The following is a 19,998-nucleotide window of genomic DNA, read 5'->3' as shown; positions in this document are numbered from 1 at the left end:
CTTGTTGAGTTTGGTGATCTGATATGTTATAATGTGATAAACATGTAAAATCCAATATTTTTTTAATAAAAATTAGTAACAGGAGACCACTGTAAGCAGATGGAAACAAGAGCAGGATTTTGACTCACTTGTAGTGTAAAAATTATTATGGGCAATATGGTCTGATATAAAAACTGGAGTACGGATGAAGATGCAGTTGTAGATGTTTAATTTGAGACCCCATGGAGGGGATGGGGGGGAAGTCTCGAGATACGTTTTTACTAGTTTGTGCTTATTTATACTTTGTATTTGTAAAACCAATAAAAATGATTTTTTTAAAAAGAAGAAGCAACGGGAGCCTCGTGGCCCCATTACGTGACCTGCTAGCTATTCAAAACTGAGAAAAGGACCAGCCACTTGGAACCAACCGCCGTTCTCTTACGTCATTTTTGTTGTAATACTTCAGGGCACCTTCCCGTTCTGAAAGCACAAATTTCCTGCTCAAGAACTGCCCGTTGTCACGGCCCCTCTTCCAGAGAAATCCTTCCCGGTACCCTATGGAGGAACAGAACAACAACGGAGAAATATATTCTTCCCAGGGCAACTTTTTGAAAGGAAAAACAGAGGGAAGGGGAATAGTTTGATGTTTTAATTTGTTGGAAGCAGCCCAGAGTGGCTGGGGCGATCCAGTCAGATGGGCGACATATAAATGAATTATTATTATTATTATTAGCCTTTTTTGGCACTGAGGTGGTTGCCACAGAGTCTCCCTCCGGCTAGATGTCAGATCCTTGTTTGCTGCTCTGATCTTTTGGCTGCTGGGCAAATGTGGAGACCCAAACTTAAGAAAAGGAAAAGGAGAGCCTGAGAGGAGCATCCCTAGGAGGAAGCAGCAATCTACTTAAGATAGTATGCATAGGTTAAGTCCAGTCAAAGGCGACTATGGGGTTGTGGTGCTCATCTCACTTTCAGGCAGAGGGAGCCAGCGTTTGTCCACAGACAGCTTTCCGGGTCATGTGGCCAGCAGGACTAAGTCGCTTCTGGCACAACGGAACACCATGACAGAAACCAGAGCTCACGGAAACGCCATTTACCTTCCCGCCACAGTGGTATCTATTTATCTACTTGCACTGGCATGCTTTCAAACTGCTAGGTTGGCAGGAGCTAGGACAGAGCGACGGGAGTTCACCCCATTGCGGGGATTCGAACCGCAAACCTTCTGATTGGCAAGCCCAAGAGGCTCAGTGATTTAGACCACAGGACTAGAGTCTTAGGAATCTGTGCAGTTTCAGTTAGAGGTAGCCAAGGCAAAAGCAGAAGGATCCAGGATGAAGCTTTCGCTCCTTCCACTGGCTTTAATTGGAATGACCGCAACAAAGCCGTGAAGCAAATTGTATTCTGGTCATTTCCATAAATACGTTAACAGTTTAGCTTGTCACATTTCATTTGTAAATATCAGGTGGTGTGTGTGTGGGAACTATCCATAGCTTGCTTTGGGAAAGAGCTGCAGCTCAACAGAAGAGCAACTGCTTTGCTTGCACAAGGTCCCAGTTCCAATCCCTGGCTTCTCCAGACCCCTGCCAGTAATCCTGGAGAGCTGCTGCCAGCCAGTGTTGACAATACTGATCTAGGTGGACCAATGCACTGACTCTGTATAAGGCAGCTTCCGATCCGATCCGATACAATACGATACGATAATCTTTATTGTCATTGTCCCATATAGAACAACAAAATTGAAAAATCTACGCAAGACATTCAAAAACCAACAAGCCTGCTATCTCAGCTTTCCCAACCTGGTTAGCCCCCTAAAAACTCTGATACCCCATTTTTAAATACAATATACTCCCATAGAGACTCCTTACACTGTGTTTAAAACCAAAATCACATTTGGGTAGAAACTGTTTCTCAGGCAGCTAGTCCTAGTCTTTATAACCCTGTACCTTCTTCCAGAAGACAGAAGCTGAAAGAGATCATTTCTTGGGTGCGCACTATCCTGCACTATCTCTGCAGCTTTCTTATGATTCCTGGAAGCATAGATTTGATCCAAGGTGGGAAGAGTGCACCCAATTATTCTCTCTGCAGTCTTTACAGCCCTGGACAGCATTGTTTTTCCCCCGACTGTGCAGCTCCCAAACCACAGACACAGACCATAAGTTAATACACTCTCCACAGTACAATGGTAAAATGCCATCAACAGGTCCTTTGAGGGATTGTTTTTTCCGGAGGATTCTCAGAAAATATAACCTCTGCTGTGCTCTCTTCATCAGGTCTTTGCTGTTTTCTCCCCAGGTTAGATCATCTCTCAACTCCATTCCATGTTTTTCTCGCAGAAAACGGCAAAGCTCAGCTCAGAAAATTAGCACTTCCCCAGCTTTGGGAAGGTGGTGGAAGGGCTCTAGGACTTTGCCAGAGCCTCACACTGCCTCCCCAAAGCCTGGCACCTCACTTATATGGTTTTGGGAAAGCAGCATGAGCACTATGTGTGTGTGTGTGTGTGTGTGTGTGTGTGTGAGAGAGAGAGAGAGAGAGAGAGAGAGAGAAATTTTGGCCTCCCTCCCACACCCATTCAACAAGGCAGTGTGCGGCCCGCAGGTTCCATGTTGATGTACTCTTGCGGCCCACTTGGTAGGAAAAGTTGGGCCGCCCTGGGTTTGGGTGCTGGACTAAGACTGGGAAGACCCAGGTTCAAATCCAGCTCCACCCGTGAAGCATCTTGGGAAATCTTAGAAGAAGAGAAATGTTTGGATTTGATATCCCGCTTTATCACTACCCGAAGGAGTCTCAAAGCGGCTAACATTCTCCTTTCCCTTCCTCCCCCACAGCAAACACTCTGTGAGGTGAGTGGGGCTGAGTGACTTCAGAGAAGTGTGACTGGCCCAAGGTCACCCAGCAGCTGCATGTGGAGGAGCGGAGACGCGAACCCGGTTCACCAGATTATGAGTCTACTGCTCTTAACCACTACACCACACTGGCTCTCTTAATCTTAGGCCAGTGACACACCTTCTCCTTTCACACACCCACATGCACACACAACTACAGTTCCCAGGATTCTTGGGGGGGGGAACCATGGCTGCTTAAAGTGGAGCAGTCCTGCTTTAAATGCATAGTGCAGATGAGGCCCTTAGCAACATTTCGATGGTGCCACTCTTCATTTGGTTCTCCCAGCCACTCCAATTTTACCCTCACAACAACCTTGTGGGGTAAGTAAGGCTGAGAGGGCGTGAGCACCTGGGATAACAGAGTTGTGGGTTCGAGTCCCACATTGGGCAAAAAGATTCATGCATAGCAATGGGTTGATCCTTGTGGTCCTTTCCAACACCACAATTCTGTGATTCTGTGGTTCTGTGACTGGCCCAAGGTCACTCAGTGAGCTTCATGGGTGGGGATTTGAACCCGAGTCCAACCCTCTACCCACCACACCACGCTGACATTTATCAGAATAGGCTCTTTAAAATATGGCATACATCAGTGAAAGACTCGTTGAGCAACCCGGCTGAATACTTCCAGGAGAAAAAACTGCTTGCTGTTTTGTTATTCGAGGAAGTGAACTGTTAAAAGACTCCAAAACTGTCAAAGCTCAGGAAGCGTGACTGTCAGCTCTTGAGCAAGCCTGATGGTTTAATCAACCATATCCTCCAGGCATCGCTTGTGTACCTGTCTGTTTTCTGTCAGCCTTCCCGAGGGAGAACTTCATCAGCCTCCTTGTGATCTATCATGTACGATGCAACATGGAATTAAGCAGTATTCCACACTCAAATCACAGAGGCTTGGCAGGTAAAGTGAGAAGGAGGCCACTAATAATAATATGGGCCCCTCAAAAGTCAAGAAAATATGACCTGTTTTGAATCTGACATGTGGGGAAGAAGGAGTCACTTCCTGTTTTAGCTTCATATATTAGCTGTGATTCCTGCATTGCCAGGGGGTGGACTGGATGAGCCTTGGGGTTCCCTTCCAACACTGTCATTCTGCAGAGTGCTTGAGTGATAGATCTCAAATGCTGGGGAATGGTCATTCAGGAGGAGACATTTCATTAAAAGAAGAAGAAAGAACCACTTTCTTCTCAGATTCCCAAAGAAAGGCATCATAAATATGGATTAGTGGGCGGAGGAAACATTCAATTCAGTTCACATTTTTTAAAACAAACATTCACCCTCCTCCCAATTTTGTGGCGCAGTTCTTCAAGTAATAGGTGCAAAAATGCATTTGCTAGATGCTGCTGTGTACTTTGTCGAGGTATTGTCCCAAATCAAAACCACTCCTTTTGATGGGAAGGGTGATCCTTAAAATAATAATAATAATAATAATAATAATAATAATAATAATAATAATACAGTGGTACCTCTGGTTGCAAATGGGATCTGTTCCAGAGGCCCATTCGCAACATGAAAGGAATGCAACCCGCAGTGGCACATCTGCACACGCACGGGTTGTGATTTGCCACTTCTGCGCATGCGCGTGACATCATTTTGCGTGTCTGCGCATGCGCGAGCGGCGAAACCCAGAAGTAACCCTTTCCGGTACTTCCAGGTCGCCACAGGACACAACCTGAAAAAACGTAACATGAAGCAAACATAACATGAGGTATGACTGTAATAATAATAATAATAATAATAATAATAATAATAATAATAATAATTTTATTAAGGATTTTCTTTTGTGTAACAAAAAAAGGAGTGAGTATGGGACCAAAATGTATGGGAAACCACCCTCATAGAAAAGCTAACCAACAAACTCAAACTAGCAGAGGGGCAAGCAAAGGAGGATACCTTCACCCTTTATCACATATACAACACAACTACACAAGGGGTCAAAGAAGGTGGGGAAGGTGTGCGAATCATTTTAAAACCCATGCACTATATTTGGCTTTCAACAACTTCTGCACTCTGCTTCTCAGAAGGAAGCAACCCGCTACTTCAGCTCCCAAATCTCATCCAATTGGAGCTGAGAGAAGCATGTTGACAGGGTTGGAAAGCAGACTAGGAAGCTTTCAAGATGATGTCATAGGTATGGAGCCAGGTGCGAATCAGGTGCATTTCTGTTTTTGTTCCGAAAAAGCAAATTCCCCACCACACACCGAACACTAGAGGAAGCATGAAGCTGAATGGACACAAAGTGTTTTGGGCTCCTAGCTCACACTCTTTTCCAAGGGTAGTTTCTCCATAGAAGTTGGTAGTTCTTATCTACTATACAGCGATGATTCATTTATGAATGCCCCACCCCCACCCCTGCTGCAAAAATTAAAAAACCACCCAGGGAACACTTTTAAGAAGATTTTCAATCTGTGACAAAACATTACCTGCCTGGAGGTGAAGGTGAAGAGGAGGAGGTTCTGGCCACAAAGAAAACGGTGTTTTAAAATGGTTTGAGTAATTTAACTGTAGAAATTGGGCGCATTCTACCTTCATCTAATTTCTGTACCTGCTGTCTCTGGCACTGCCTGCCATTTAAGGGCTTAATAAACGCTAACGCCTGGCACGTCTAATTCCCCTTGCCATCCTCCTTCAAGCTGCACATTATCAACTTTCCAACTGCACATTTTGTGTCCAATTGCACAATTAAAAAAAAAACCGTTGGTACAAGTAATAGCTTGTGGAAGACCTCTCCTTTTAAGGCTTAAAGGAGAAAATGATGGGGGGAAAGAGAGATCTGTAACAAATTTCCATCTCTTATAGAATTGTTTCCCTTTTCATCACAGCCAAAGGAACATTTTGAAAGGAAGGATTGATAGCTTTTGCTTCCCAGGCGCTGGAAATCAATACGGTGAAATACAGCCAGCAACCAAAGTGTCTTTCTCGCTAAACTATCAGACAAAAGCTTGGTAAAATGCTCACGGCCTCTCTTGTCAAAAAGAAGCAGGCATCTCCCCCATTCAAGTGCTGCTGGATTTTATTTATTTTTATTTCTGGAAATATTGGTGCGCCACTGCTCATTAAAAACAAAACCAAAGCGGTCTGTGACAACCATATGCATATGCAATAAAAACAGCGTAAACATTTAAAATTGGAGATCTGCTGACCATTACATACACATACGCTCCAACATTTCTCCAATGAAAATAGGTACATCCTATTCCATTATTAGGGACGCGGGTGGCGCTATGGGATAAACCACAGAGCCTAGGACTTGCTGATCAGAAGGTCAGCGGTTCGAATCCCCACGACGGGGTGAGCTCCCGTTGCTCGGTCCCTGTTCCTGCCAACCTAGCAGTTTGAAAGCACGTCAAAGTGCAAGTAGATAAATAGGTACCGCTCCGGCGGGAAGGTAAACAGCACTTCCGTGCGCTGCTCTGGTTCGCCAGAAGCGGCTTAGTCCTGCTGGCCACATGACCCGGAAGCTGTACGCCGGCTCCCTTGGCCAATAAAGCGAGATGAGCGCCGCAACCCCAGAGTCGTCCGCGACTGGACCTAATGGTCAGGGGTCCCTTTACCTTTTATTCCATTATTATTATTAGTAGTAGTAGTAGTAGTAGTAGTAGTATTTTACTATTTATGCCCCAGCCATCTGACTTGGTTGTCCCAGCCACTCTTGGTGGCTTCCAAAATATATAACAAAATAACAAAACATTAAACATTGAAAAACTTCCCTATGCAGGGCTGTCTTCAGATGGCTCGGGGATCAGATGACTCCATACCCTCCAACATTTCTCCAATGAAAATAGGGATGCCTTAAGGAAAAGCATGACATTCTGGGATCAGATCAGAAACTGTGACAGCTTCTGCAAATCTGGGACTGTCCCTGGAAAATAGGGACATGGGGGTGGCAGCAAATAGATGTTGTGGATCGAGGGCCCGACCCCCGCTATGTGAAATAAACACACAAGGACATGTGATATAAGGTTAATGGGCAAGAAAAGGCCACAACTTTATTGATTACAGCAGTGAAAAGGTATTGGCTTAGGCATTGGATGACTATAGGAGGTGGGTTTATTCAACAGTAGGTGGAGCCTGTTGATGCTCATCCAACTATAGGCTCACCCCTGATGTCACCGAGGGTCGTGCCATGGCCTCCCGCCAAGCAGGCATCAGACAGAATACACGACTGCCAGATTCCTTTAACGGAATAACCCATGGTAGATAGCATAGGCGATGGCCACACCTAGCCCTTGACACACATGAATCCAATGCCTAACCGCCACCCGAGCCGCAAAGGGGGACGACGACTGAGGAGGAGGCGGAGCTGGAGCCGCAGCATTAAGCTGCTAAACACGCCCCCCGGAGACACCTGGTTGGCTGCCTCCGGTGGGCATGGGCGCCAGCCAGGTGAGGAGGGGCGGGGGCTAAGGCCCCCGGCCAGGGGCGGAGCTCGGGCTCCCGCCCACAACCACTCCCCTCTCTTCCAGGGAGGAGAGTCTTTATCTTAACAGCCTGCATAAGCTTGGCAGCATAGAGAAGTTTCCAGCCGGCATTTATAGGTTGTAGCAGAAGGTGTCTGCTGATGAGCCTTGCCATCTCAGGGGATGATCTCAGTGCCTGAGTGGTCCCTAAGGTACCTTGGACCTAAGTTGCTCGGACGTCTGTAAACCAAAACAGGCAACCCCTGATTTGCAAGGGGTGCTTTCTGGGTCATTGTGCATGATAGTGGAGCATGCATAAGTCCACTCTGCCCCGTGGCTTGTTCATTGATCAACTAGTCATCCACATTTACGATACTCTAGTTTCCCAGTTTCCCTTCACAGGTCTCAAGGCCATGTATTGTATTTTTCACTCTATAAGACGCACTTTTCCCCTCCTAAAAAGTAAGAGGAAATGTGTGTGCGTCTTATGGAGCGAATGCAGGCTGTGCAGCAGCTATCCCAGAAGCCAGAACAGCTATAGGGATCGCTGCGCAGCACTTCCTCTTGCTGTTCTGGCTTCTGGGATAGCCCCTCAGTCCCTTCCCCCACCTCCCGGAAAAGCCCCCAAGAGCTGCGCGGAGTGTGTGTGCGGCACTTGGGGGCTTTTCCCCAAGGAGTGAGAAGGGCAGCCCGTCAGTTATGGGCTGTCCTTCTCCCTCCTCGGGGAAAAGCCTGCAAGCGCCACACACACGCTCCACACGGCTCATGAAAGGGAGCGCTGAGCAGAGCATGGGATGCATACAGGCTCTGCTCAGCGCTCCCTTTAAAGAATATTTTTTTCTTGCATTCCCCCTCTAAAAACTAGGTGTGTCTTATGGTCAGGTGTGTCTTATGGAGTGAAAAATACTGTATATGTTGTTCTCTCCCTTCCCGTTTTGCACTCAGAACAGCCTTGCAAGGTAGGTTAGACTGAGCTATGTTTCGGCAGTAGCCTCTGACAACCAGTTACTGAGGACCACATGCAGGGAGAGTGATGTTGCGCTCATGGTCTGCTTGTGGGCCCCCTCATGAGCATCCGGTTGGCCACTGTGAGAACAGAATGCTGCACCAAATGGGCCTCAGCATGACTTCTGATGTTAAGTGCTGACTTGCTCCCTCATCCAGAGTCTTGTTAAATAATGCAAATAGTTTTCCTCTGCAGGCGAAATTGCTGGGATAGATGCTATCTGCTGCACCAAGGATTTCAAGGTGAAAACTGTCTGTGAGCAGCGGGGTAGAGGAGTGGGGAAAGGCAAATACTGTACAGATCTCTGCCCTATATTTTTTCCCCAGGTCTCTCATTAGCATCCCTGGCAGAATCCTTTCTGCAGCGCCCTGTCTGAAACTCTGCTTTGTCATCTGCAGCGCTGAAACATATACAGCCTTGCCTGCCCTTACAGGGTGACCTAATTCCCTTGACTTTATCTCTTCAGCCGCCTCCAGCTCAAACACCTGGGTTGCTTTCTCCCTCTTCCTTAAGTTCTTCTCCCACCTGCAAAAGGAGACCACCAAATAGTTTGTGCGCCGGAGGCTACGGATGGTCCAGCTGGCTCATGGAAAGGCAGGACATTCCCACCTGCTGTGTTGAACCAAAGATGATCAGTTCCAAAAGCTTTGCTGATGTCATTTGATAATCGAGATAACCTTCCAATTAACTGGCAGTTGTTGTAGCAGCAATGAGCTCAGGTGTGCTTATATTCAATTGGCTTCTTGTGATGTTATCCTTGGGATGCTGGACTGTGAGTCCAGAAAGGGGAGCTACCTGTAATATTTGGGTATTTGCAACCTATGCCCTCAACTGGCCAAGTGAATTGACGGGCAGTTCTGCACAAAGTTTGCTGCTTTGTGTATATATAATGTCTGCATGTTTGCTTGGGCGTGGACAAGCCATCTCCTTGCTACAGTGTTCGTCTGGCATCTGCAAATGCAGGCTGCTTTGCTGTAAGTCTACACCTTTCTTTAATAAAGCATCCTTGTTTGGTATCGCTGCATCCTCGTAATGCTGGTGGTCAACAAAAGAGGTTTAAAGACTTTCTCAAGGCAAATCTTAAAAAATGTAGCATAAAATCGGACAACTGGGAAACCCTGGGCCTGCGAGAGCTCCACTTGGAGAACAGCCTTTACCAAAGGTGTCATGAGCTTTGAAAAAGCTTGAACTCAGGACAAAAGGGAGAAATGTGCTAAGAGGAAGGCATGCTTGGCAAACCCTCACCATGATCAACTTCCACCCGGAAACCTATGTCCCCACTGTGGAAGGACGTGTGGATCCAGAATTGGCCTCCACAGTCACTTACGGACTCACTGTTAAAACCGTGTTTATGGAAGACAATCTTATTCAGCTACGAAGGATCACCAAAGAAGAGGAAGAAGATACCTGCACCAAACCACTCCCATAAGCCGGTGGATCAGGACACCTGGACATACTTAAGACTCAATGCAGCACACAGTTGTTCCGCCTGGCCTTTGGCTTAGAATCAATTTGATTCCCTCCCCCCCTTTCTTTTTTCCTTTCTCCTCCTGTGAAGAGGCTGCATTTTAATGTTTTAATGTTGTATTTTAATCAACTTGTTTTTCTTATTGGTTGTTAGCCACCCTGAGCCTGGTCTTGGCTGGGGAGGGCATGGTATAAATATTATTATTATTATTATTATTATTATTATTATTATTATTATTTAGTCTGAGCTTAATGGCACTCTCCTTAAAAGGGAAGTAAGGGTCCAGTCTTCATGATTCTGAATATATAGGAACCTAGGAAACTGGCTATGGTGCTGAAGGAGACTCTTGAGAGTCCCATGGACTGCAAGAAGATCAAACCTATCCATTCTGAAGGAAATCAGCCCTGAGTGCTCACTGGAAGGACAGATCCTGAAGCTGAGACTCCAATACTTTGGCCACATCATGAGAAGAGAAGACTCCCTGGAAAAGACCCTGATGTTGGGAAAGATGGAGGGCACAAGGAGAAGGGGACGACAGAGGACGAGATGGTTGGATAGTGTTCTCGAAGCTACCAACATGAGTTTGATGAAACTCTGGGAGGCAGCGGAAGACAGGAGTGCCTGGCGTGCTCTGGTCCATGAGGTCACGAAGAGTCGAACACGACTAAATGACTAAACAACAACAACAAGGAAACTGGCTTATACCAAATTAGACTGAATCAGACCAGTGATTCATCTAGCTTAGTACAGTCTACTCTACACTGACTGGCAGCAGGATTTGGGGCAGGGGTCTCTCCCAACCGTACCTGGAGATGCTGCCAATCACAACCAAGACCTTCTGCATGCTGGAAGATGCACCCCCACTGAGCTACGGTCTTTCCCATGTTGGTGAAAGTGCTACATAAGGTTTGGTTCAGCCTTTCCCAATCTGATCCCTTCTTGATGTTTTGTACTACAATAGGGATGGGGGAAGAACCTAGATCCAGCTTGCATTTAAAGGTGAATCTACCTAATGGGCATTCCCTTCAAAATTAATTCTCCAGCCAGGTAATGTGAATAAAGATGTAAAGTGTGCATAGGAGTGCATATAATAAGTGACATTAACGTGCGAGGAAAGCTCTGTGCAAAAATGTGTATAGTAGGCAAAACAAAACTGCACACAAAAATGTGTATATTTGGGGAAAATCACATTAAAATGCTGGTGAATTTTCATGAGGACTTGTGTGGTGAGTGGGTGTGGGTGTGTGGTGTGTGGGTGTGTGTTTTAAATTGCAAACTGATGTGGAGAACTGAACTTATGTTTAGAAAAACATGAGAAACCCAAACTGGCAGATTTGCCTGCCTCTAACTCAGACTCCCATCAGCCCCAGCCACAATGTCCAATGGCCAGGGAGGATGCGAGCTGTAATAATAAAAAAGGGGGGAGGAAACATCTGGAGGGCACCAGGTTGAAGATGGCAGTGGCTCCTCTGATCCCTTCCACTGCACCATATTTACGTGAGTTGCTAACCTGAGCCACAGACGGAGGCTGCAGCTATTATCTGAGGAAGTGTGTTCTGCACTGACACACGCACTGCTCTTTGACGGCAAAATAACAAACGCCTCCAGGCACCAGGCCTCCCCCTGGGAAGCGTGCGCTGGGCATTAGAGCCAGCTCCCTGGTGCCCGGGGACGAGAAACTCAGCAGCCTCTCTGGATGACTCATTCTCCCTGCAAGACAGGATGATGTAATTGATCGAGGAGCCGTGAGTCCGCTTTGTGGCAAGCTCCCCTGCTGCCTGGGAAAGAGGCACCCTCCCCTCACCAGCGATGCAATTTTACTTCTGCATTGCCCAGAAGGGTAATTTCGGCCCTGGGTGCCAATCCCGACTGCGCTGATCTTTTCAGCTCCACGTCCCCCCATAAAACTTAACATTAAACAAGAAAAATGATATAGAGGAAGGAACTAAAGATATTTAAACCAAATGCTGAAGGATATAGTCCATGCACGACTGCTGCCCATGTATACATTTTATTTCCGTCAGCGATTTCATCCCCTGGTGCGTATATAAGTTTTATTTATTGCTTCCATTTCTACCCAGCTTTTCCCATCCAAATGGGACACATCGCAGATTATGTCATAAAGATATACACCTCCAAATCTTTATTGCGGTCATAGACCAGCATACATATACACCTATAAATTTTTTCAAAAACCACACCACTGTACAGTGCTGGAACAAGATGCATTGCAGGCAGCCTGACAAAAATGTCAGCCGGAACAGCAATGTTTCTCCTCATCCACAAAAGATGCACAGTGAGCAGAGATGATGGAGGAATTTGCAATTTCCAATGCAAACTGACTGAGTGCAAAATTTCTGGCCTGTTGTGCAGATCGGAATATAGTTATCCTTTGGATTTTGCTCTTTTCTGAAAGGTGCAATATAGAAATGTGCCCTTTGAAAGAAAAGACAGGTGCAGATGCACACACACACACACACCTTAAATTGTACCCTTTTGTACAATGCGGGAAACAACAGCGACCGCTCTAATGTGTGAATGCTGACATTCAGAAACACACACCAAGCAACTGCTGGGTTTACACCAGGGGTCAGGAAACTTTTTCAGCAGGGGGCGGGTCCACTGTTCCTCAGACCTTGTTGGGGGCCGTACTATATTTTGGAAAGGGGAAAAAATAGAACGAATTCCTATGCCCCACAAATAACCCAGAGATGCATTTTAAATAAAAGGACACATTCTACTCATGTAAAAACATGCTGATTCCTGGACCGTCCAAGGGCTGGACTGAGAAGGCGATTGGGCTGGATCCGGCCCCAGGCCTTAGTTTGCCTACCCATGGTTTACACCGTTCAATGCGCATTTAAAACACATGACTCGCCCCCCCCCCACAAAGAATCCCCGGAACTGCAGTTTGTTTAAGGAGGCTGGGAATTGTAGCTCTGTGAGGGTGAAACTACAGTTCCTAGTTTTCTTTGAAGGAGGTCCTGTGCTCTAAATACACATTACGGATCTGCCTAATGTGTGACTTTCACCAAAATGCTGCACTACATCCTTGCACCCTAGCACAGGGCGAGCCAATGCCTGTCAGACATTTTGGACTACAACTCCCATCAGCCCCCACCCAGAATGACCAATGACGGGGGGCAATGGGAGTACATTGAGAGGGCACCACATTGGCAGGAATTTTTCAATTTATTTTCACTTTTAATTTGTATACCGCCTTTCTATATTACTATAGACAGGGCAGGTTGCAGCAACAAAATATACAACAAACAACACACACCTTATAATAACCTGATCCAATACAAAAAATCATAATAAAACATAATTTTAAAATGAATGACTTATATTAAATAAAGTAATATTCAATAGATTATTGAATATTATTGTTGTTTTTTAGTTGTTTACTCGTGTCCGACTCTTCCATGGGGTCACGAAGAGTCAGAACACGACTAAGTGACTAAACAACAACAATATTCAATAATCTATTAGAATATAATAGTACACAATAAAATTAACTCATAAAACACCAGCAAGTAATAATGAAACAAATTCCCTATTAACAATTACAATAAATAATTACTAAGCTATGATCAATAAAAATAAGGGCAAATCACAATACATGAAGTACCGCAACACATTGAAATACCATGTAAAAGGATCAAAGACAGACAACTTATATACTTATTTTTAAAATATTGGGGTTTTTTTTAAAAAAAATCCCTGAACTCCTCTTCTCCCTTCTCGGCTGCTTCTGCTATTCTTAATGTCATGGCCTGGGAGAGGCTAATTTGCTCCTGTACATGGCTTCAACCAGCCAGGATTTTATGAATTGCTACAGGATCAAGCACACAGATCCTCTCTCCCCTTCCCCATTTTGCTTTCCCAACTGAAACTCAACATTCGGAGGCTCCTGAAGACATCTGTGCATGCTCTGCCCTTATTAGGCTGGCTGGGTGATGCCCAATTGGGCGTTTCTCTTTCCTAAACTTCTGCCTGTCTCAAGATCCACCTGAGAAAGCTGACCCCTTCCTCTCGCTTCCCACTGGCCCTGGTACAGTTCCAATCCTGTCGGCACGTTAGCAGCTGAGTTCAGCATTAGCGGGAACAGAGGGGTTTTGGCGCAACACGTCGGGGGTTTGCTTTTCTGAAAGCAGACACGACTCGGGGCAAGGGCTCCAGCGGCAATAAAAATGCTCCCTCATCCTACGCTAGCTGCTTAATATTCCCACAAGCTCCCTTCTTGTTTGTTGTTGTTGTCCTTTAGAACAAAGGGCGGACAGAACCGCCGAGGCCTGGCCCAGCTTTGCACAGCCAAGGAATGAAACAAGGGTCTGTGCGCTAGATCATACGGACACAATGGGAAACCGTAAATGCCAAAGTTCTTGTTGGGCCGCACGCCGTGAAAGATGTTGTGTGTTTCCCAACACAACCCCCGAGACCCTGAATGCCACCAGCCACCATGTACCCAGCTGTGCCATTTCCAGTCCTGCGCCCACCACTTTGTTAACAATAGTATTACTGTTCCGTTTGTCAGCGGGATGGAAGACTGAAACTGCATGTATTGGAATGGCATGTGAAAGATGAAGAGGTTAAGTCAGCAATGATACGTCGGGCTAAAGACTTTGGTTACAACATACAATTAGAAGATTGGGAAAAGCTATGGAAAGAAGATATAAACTTTACAGCATGTAATGCTTTGAAAGAAAACATTATGAAAATGATGTACAGATGGTACATAACACCAGTAAAGTTAGCCAAAATGTATAAAGTAAGCAATAAATGTTGGAAATGTAAAGAAAAAGAAGGTACCTTTTACCATATGTGGTGGGCTCGTAAGAAAGTAAAATGCTTCTGGGAAATGATATATAATGAGATGAAGAAAATGTTGAAATATACATTTGTGGAAAAAACCAGAAACATTTTTACTTGGCATTGTAGGTACAGAAATTAATAGACAGGATAAAAACTTGTTTTTATACGCAACTACAGCAGCGAGAGTACTATTAGCCCAATGATGGGAACAGGAAGAATTACCAACAAAGGGGGAGTGGCAAATAAAACTGATGGAGTATGCAGAACTGGCAAAGTTGACTGGGAGAATTCAGAACCAGAAAGACCAGGACTTCCTTAAGGATTGGAATAAATATATGATTTATTTGAAAGGCAATTGCATTAATGTAACATCGCTTGTAGGTTTACAGGTAGTTTTGTAAGGAGGACTATATAAATTATTGTAAAATGATTTAGGAAGGAAATAATTAGGAAACGAAGTTTAAAAGCATTAATTATAACAATAAAATGCAAGATCAGATAACAAATTTGAAAATCACTAGACAGGATTGATGGAAGTCTCAGGCTATAATAACCAAAATGAGGATGATGTGATGTGAAGTTTTGTTTGGAAAATATATGCAAAAACTAATAAAAATGATTAAAAAGGAAGACTGAAACTGCAGCAAATACAGCGGGTTCTTTTGCATGTTTTGTGCCCATAGCAAGGCAATAAGTGTGTGGGGTGCCTGGAATCTTCAGCCCCATCTTGACCTCCTTCTAGCACTTTGGACCAGGGATGCTCAGACTGGGCCCCACCAGCACGGTCAGGGCCGGATTTAGCTTTGATGAGGCCCTAAGCTACTGAAGGTAATGGGGCCCTTTATATGTCCAGCTGTCCTTTGTCAACAACAAATTGTCACTGTTTTTTGTGTTGAATATATGCTATATGGTAATTTATGGACCTAATAGGTATCTCAAGCCATTTGCACATGTTGCCCTGCAACCGGTCCGTGCAGAATGTAGGCACCCTATATATAGAAATGAGCAAACCAGTGATATTTCAGGGAGCAGGCTAGCAGGTGGGGCCCATTATTTACATCATAGGAGCCTACACAACACAAAACACTGTTGCTATATGTAGGTTTTATTTTATTTGTTTTTTATCTTATATTTTGGAAATGTACATCCAGTGTTTTTTTCCCCTTTAATTTTTTGGGGGGCCTCCAAGAGAGGGGGGCCCTGAGCTATAGCTTGTTTAGCTTATACGTAAATCCAGCACTGCACGGTACATTTAGAGCTGCATCATATCACTTTAAATAGCCGCAGGCTTCTCCCCCCCCCCCATGAATCATGGGAATTGTGGTTTGTTACAGTACACACACAAAGCAAATGTTCTACCCCTGAGCTACAGAACTGGAACAGTGTCAAAGAGCCTCGTGGCACCTTAAAGACTAACAAGCTTACGGCACCAGCTTTTTATGGGCTTGTGGCATAATAAATAAAGTTTATGTTCTAATATATCAAAGACACTTTGATGGCTTTTGCTGCTGGAGACTAAAAACGGCTGCCCCTCTGGATTTTTTTAAAAGGAGTTGAAAGTAGGACAACAAAAGCATCACTGACTGTGGCACAGATTTATTTTGTCCTCTGGTGAAACAAGCAGCCTACTTTCAAAGCAGCTCAGCTCTCTGAAGAACAAACTGTGATTTTTCCCAAGTCGCAGTTCCCTGCCATCAGAGGGCCACCTGGGAACATCCACACTATGCGTCTGAAGCACTCTTGCAGCACTTCAACCGTCATGGCTTCCCCAAAAGCATCATGGGAACTGACCTCACGGGCCAGCACTTCCCAGCACCCTTCACAAACTACAGTTCCCATGATGTTTGGGGGGAAAGCCATTATGACCGATGAAGTCATATATGAGAGCTTCAAATGTAGGGCATGGGTGTGACCCTAGGCAAATGGGTGAAGCTTTTTCACTTCTGGTCTCAAAACTCCTAAACAAACAAACAAAAACCCTTTATGCATAGGGAGCATCTATGCCCCTCCATGGCCTCCAGTTTTATGGTTAAGAATTTTAGTAGAACATTGTTGGATCAGATCAAGGTCTTCTTAAAGTTGCCATTCATATACCTTCAGGAAGCCTGGAACATGAGCACAACAGCCTTCCTCCATGGTTGCCATCTTTCCACACACACACACACACACACACACACACACCCATCCAGGCCTTGCCTCACCCCATACGTTAAACAGCCCAAAATAGGGAAGGTACTCCAAATAAATTTAAGGTTTCGATTGTCTTCTTCTGCCCAGTGTTCAAGGTTCTATAGCTCAGACTGGGAGAAGCCTCCCCTACACAAATAGTGCTCTTGTGGTTTTCTTTGCTCGTTGCTTCGTCTGCTTGAGACAAAAATAAGATGGTCTAGAGTGAAGACACTGTGGTATGTCAACAGAAATATATGGCCTCAGAGTAAAGGCAAGACTATTTATGATGCACACACTTTCTGGTTTTTATATACTTATTGGAACCTCAGCGTGAGAAAGAAAGACTGCAGTCCATGACCTTCCTAAGAAAAAAAGAGTCTTTGCAGCAGTGACATCAGCAAGATTTGCAGGGCGTCTGAAGAGGATTTATATTTTATGATATGCGGCAGCACCTTCACTGCACTGTTTTCAACACCTGACCTCAACCCTTTTTGTCCAGAAAAGCTTACACAGACCTGTTGTTATTATTATTATTATTATTATTATTATTATTATTATTATTATTATGTACTTGCAACCAGTCAGGGGATGGCTCCTGCCTGACACTTTCTCTGTCCCCACCTCCTATTGGCCTCATAGTAACCTTAGGTCAGGTGAAAAGGTATTGAGTTGCAAATCGCCATCTTGAAAGGGTGGTGACTTTAGTCTTTCTCTGAATGCCACAGAGAGAAAAAGGATGTTAATGGCTCTCCAATAGAGGCAAAGGAAGGCTAAGACAGGCTGGAATTGGGGAGAGAGATGCCGTTTTGATTTCTGGAGTTATCTTTTATTTCTAAAATGCTGAGACTGTGCTGGACAGCGCAAAACATTGTATGGATGTTTTGGGTGTATCATGTTATGTCTTTTGTTGTTGTTGTTATTTTGAAGAGCTCTTCAAGAAAACTTTGAATAATGTAATAATGTTTTTATGGTTCTGGACAATGTTTTCTTCCAAAAGGAGTCAGTTCCTATGCTTCCAGTCACTTCAAACTGCGCGATATTAATATCTTCAGTAAGGTTTGACTTTAAATGTGAATGCAATCTCCCATTCGCAGCCAATTTGGGAATGAGTTTGCCATTAGTCTCATAGATAGACCAATCTCCTACACCAGGGATTAGTCCAATTCCCTTTTCTAAAGCCATCTACGCTAATGCGCAAACCCACCTCTCATAACAGCAGTTATCAGTGGGCACGAAGAAAAGTTGTTTCCGAGAATCAGAGTGCTTTGAGGATTAAAAGTTAAGGTGATGAAAGAAAAGTGTTCTTTTATCCTGTTGGGAGAACTTTAATGGTAACGTATCTGATTCTTCTCCTAATGCAGATTGCACTTCCATCATCTGATAGAGGACTTAATGGGATTTGGAGATTCAGATCTGTACTTTGCACAAGCAAGCATCAGGTCTTGCTGTCTTAAATGCTACATGAAAAATGCAAAAGGCCACAGTGTTGTTAGGCAACAGATAGTGTGGTACAGTGGTACCTCGGGTTAAGTACTTAATTCGTTCCGGAGGTCTGTACTTAACCTGAAACTGTTCTTAACCTGAAGCACCACTTTAGCTAATGGGGCCTCCTGCTGCCACCCGTGCCACTGGAGCCCGATTTCTGTTCTTATCCTGAAGCAAAGTTCTTAACCTGAAGCACTATTTCTAGGTTAGCGGAGTGTGTAATCTGAAGCGTATGTAACCCGAGGTACCACTGTATAGGGTTTTGAATGTCAGGTTAGGGAATGGAGGCCTCAGTCCAACTCAACTCTGAAACTCAGGCCCCATCTACACTCTATGAAACACTATAATACCACTTTCAACAGTTATGGATTCCTCCAAAGAATCCAGGGACGTGTAGTTTGTCAATGATGCTAAGAGTTGCTAGGTGATCCCCTGCTCCCCTCATAGAGCTACAATTCCCAGAGTTCCCTGGGAAGAGGGCTTGACTATTAAACCACCCTGAGAATTGTAGCAGGGGTCCATGAGGGAAACAACTCTCAACACACTACAGTTCCCAGGATTAATTGGGGGGGCAGCTATGACTGTCTAAAGTGGTATTATATCGCTTAAAATTTATAGTGCAAATGTGGTCTCGCTGGGTGACTTTGGCCCAGTCAATAACCTACCTCACAGGGTTGTTTGTGAGGATAAAAATGAGTGGGGAATGAATGCTATATTGAGTTCCTTGGAGAATAGGAAGGATAACACAGCAATAAACCCAATAAAATATTCATTGCTTAATGGCTGCAAGTCTATAGTTATTTCACCCAGCACTTACAATGGCTCTATTTACCCCCTTCAAGTTCTGTTGGGCTCCAACTTCCATCAGCCTGAGCTAGGATAGGCCATGGCTAGGAGTGATGAGGTTTTTAGTTCAGCAGCATCTGCAAGGAACCAGATTCCCTATCCCAAATGTAAAAGCATTCTAGAGCAAGCATAGATTTAAAGATGAGGTCACCAAGATGGTGTTTTGGAGAGAGGTTCAGCAACACAAAGGTTTAACACCACTGCAGAAATGGGCGCGCTCTAGAAAACCAGCAACTGACAGAACAGAAAAATAATACATGTAAAAAATAAAAAACCCTTTATGGACAGTGCTCACTCAATCATTTAAAAAGGTTATTGTGCTCAGAATATATCTGCAATTCTAATCCCATAGAATGGTGTGTTGTATAGGACTTTCCCAACCCACTGGGGATTTGAACCCAGATCTCTGTGATCCAACACTTCATAACCACAAAGGTTCTCAGGATGGGATCCTATAAACACTTCCTTGGGGAAAATTGCCATTGCCATTGAACTCAATGAGGCTTACTTCTGAGTAGACAAATGCAGAGTTGCACTGTTGGTGAAAGAACGGCGCAGAATAGTGTCTGGAGGGCTCAATAACTGGCTTTAAGGGTAGGAAAATTACTTGTTGCCGTTGCATCCAACACATCCAATGGCAGTGAACACTCCTAATGCTTTAAAAATGGCTTATACGGTGTAAATAACACTCCGTTTCGTAAGGTTTGGACAGCACGGACACATTATTTGGCTTTAATACACCACGTTCAAAACGAAAACAGCTCACTTGGATGAAAAAAGTCATAACTTCGGGATCAATAGCTGGGCATTGAAGCATTTAATCACTCTGTTACTTAGCTAGCGGGAACCAGCTCCTCACACTAGAATCAATGAGCCTAATACATCCATTAATTTGGGGGCTTTTGGAAGAATGGAAGCAGCAGGGCTTATTCTATTAAAAGGAAAAACCAAACAAAG

At 44.6% G+C, this 19,998-nt stretch overlaps 1 protein-coding gene across 1 annotated transcript in view; it reads right to left on the bottom strand.

Annotated features, from left to right (window-relative positions):
* Nucleotides 1-19,998, bottom strand: part of ADAP1 (ArfGAP with dual PH domains 1) — a 71,899-nt gene that overhangs the window by 24,389 nt on the left and 27,512 nt on the right. Inside the window, exon 5 of the mRNA XM_053364671.1 lies at nucleotides 422-534. Coding sequence (XP_053220646.1) covers nucleotides 422-534 — 113 coding nt within the window. The remainder of the gene's footprint in view (nucleotides 1-421; nucleotides 535-19,998) is intronic.

The sequence above is a fragment of the Podarcis raffonei genome, chromosome 14 (assembly GCF_027172205.1).
Source record: "Podarcis raffonei isolate rPodRaf1 chromosome 14, rPodRaf1.pri, whole genome shotgun sequence".
NCBI classification, from domain to species: domain Eukaryota; kingdom Metazoa; phylum Chordata; class Lepidosauria; order Squamata; family Lacertidae; genus Podarcis; species Podarcis raffonei.
This window is presented reverse-complemented; position numbering and strand designations above follow the sequence as displayed.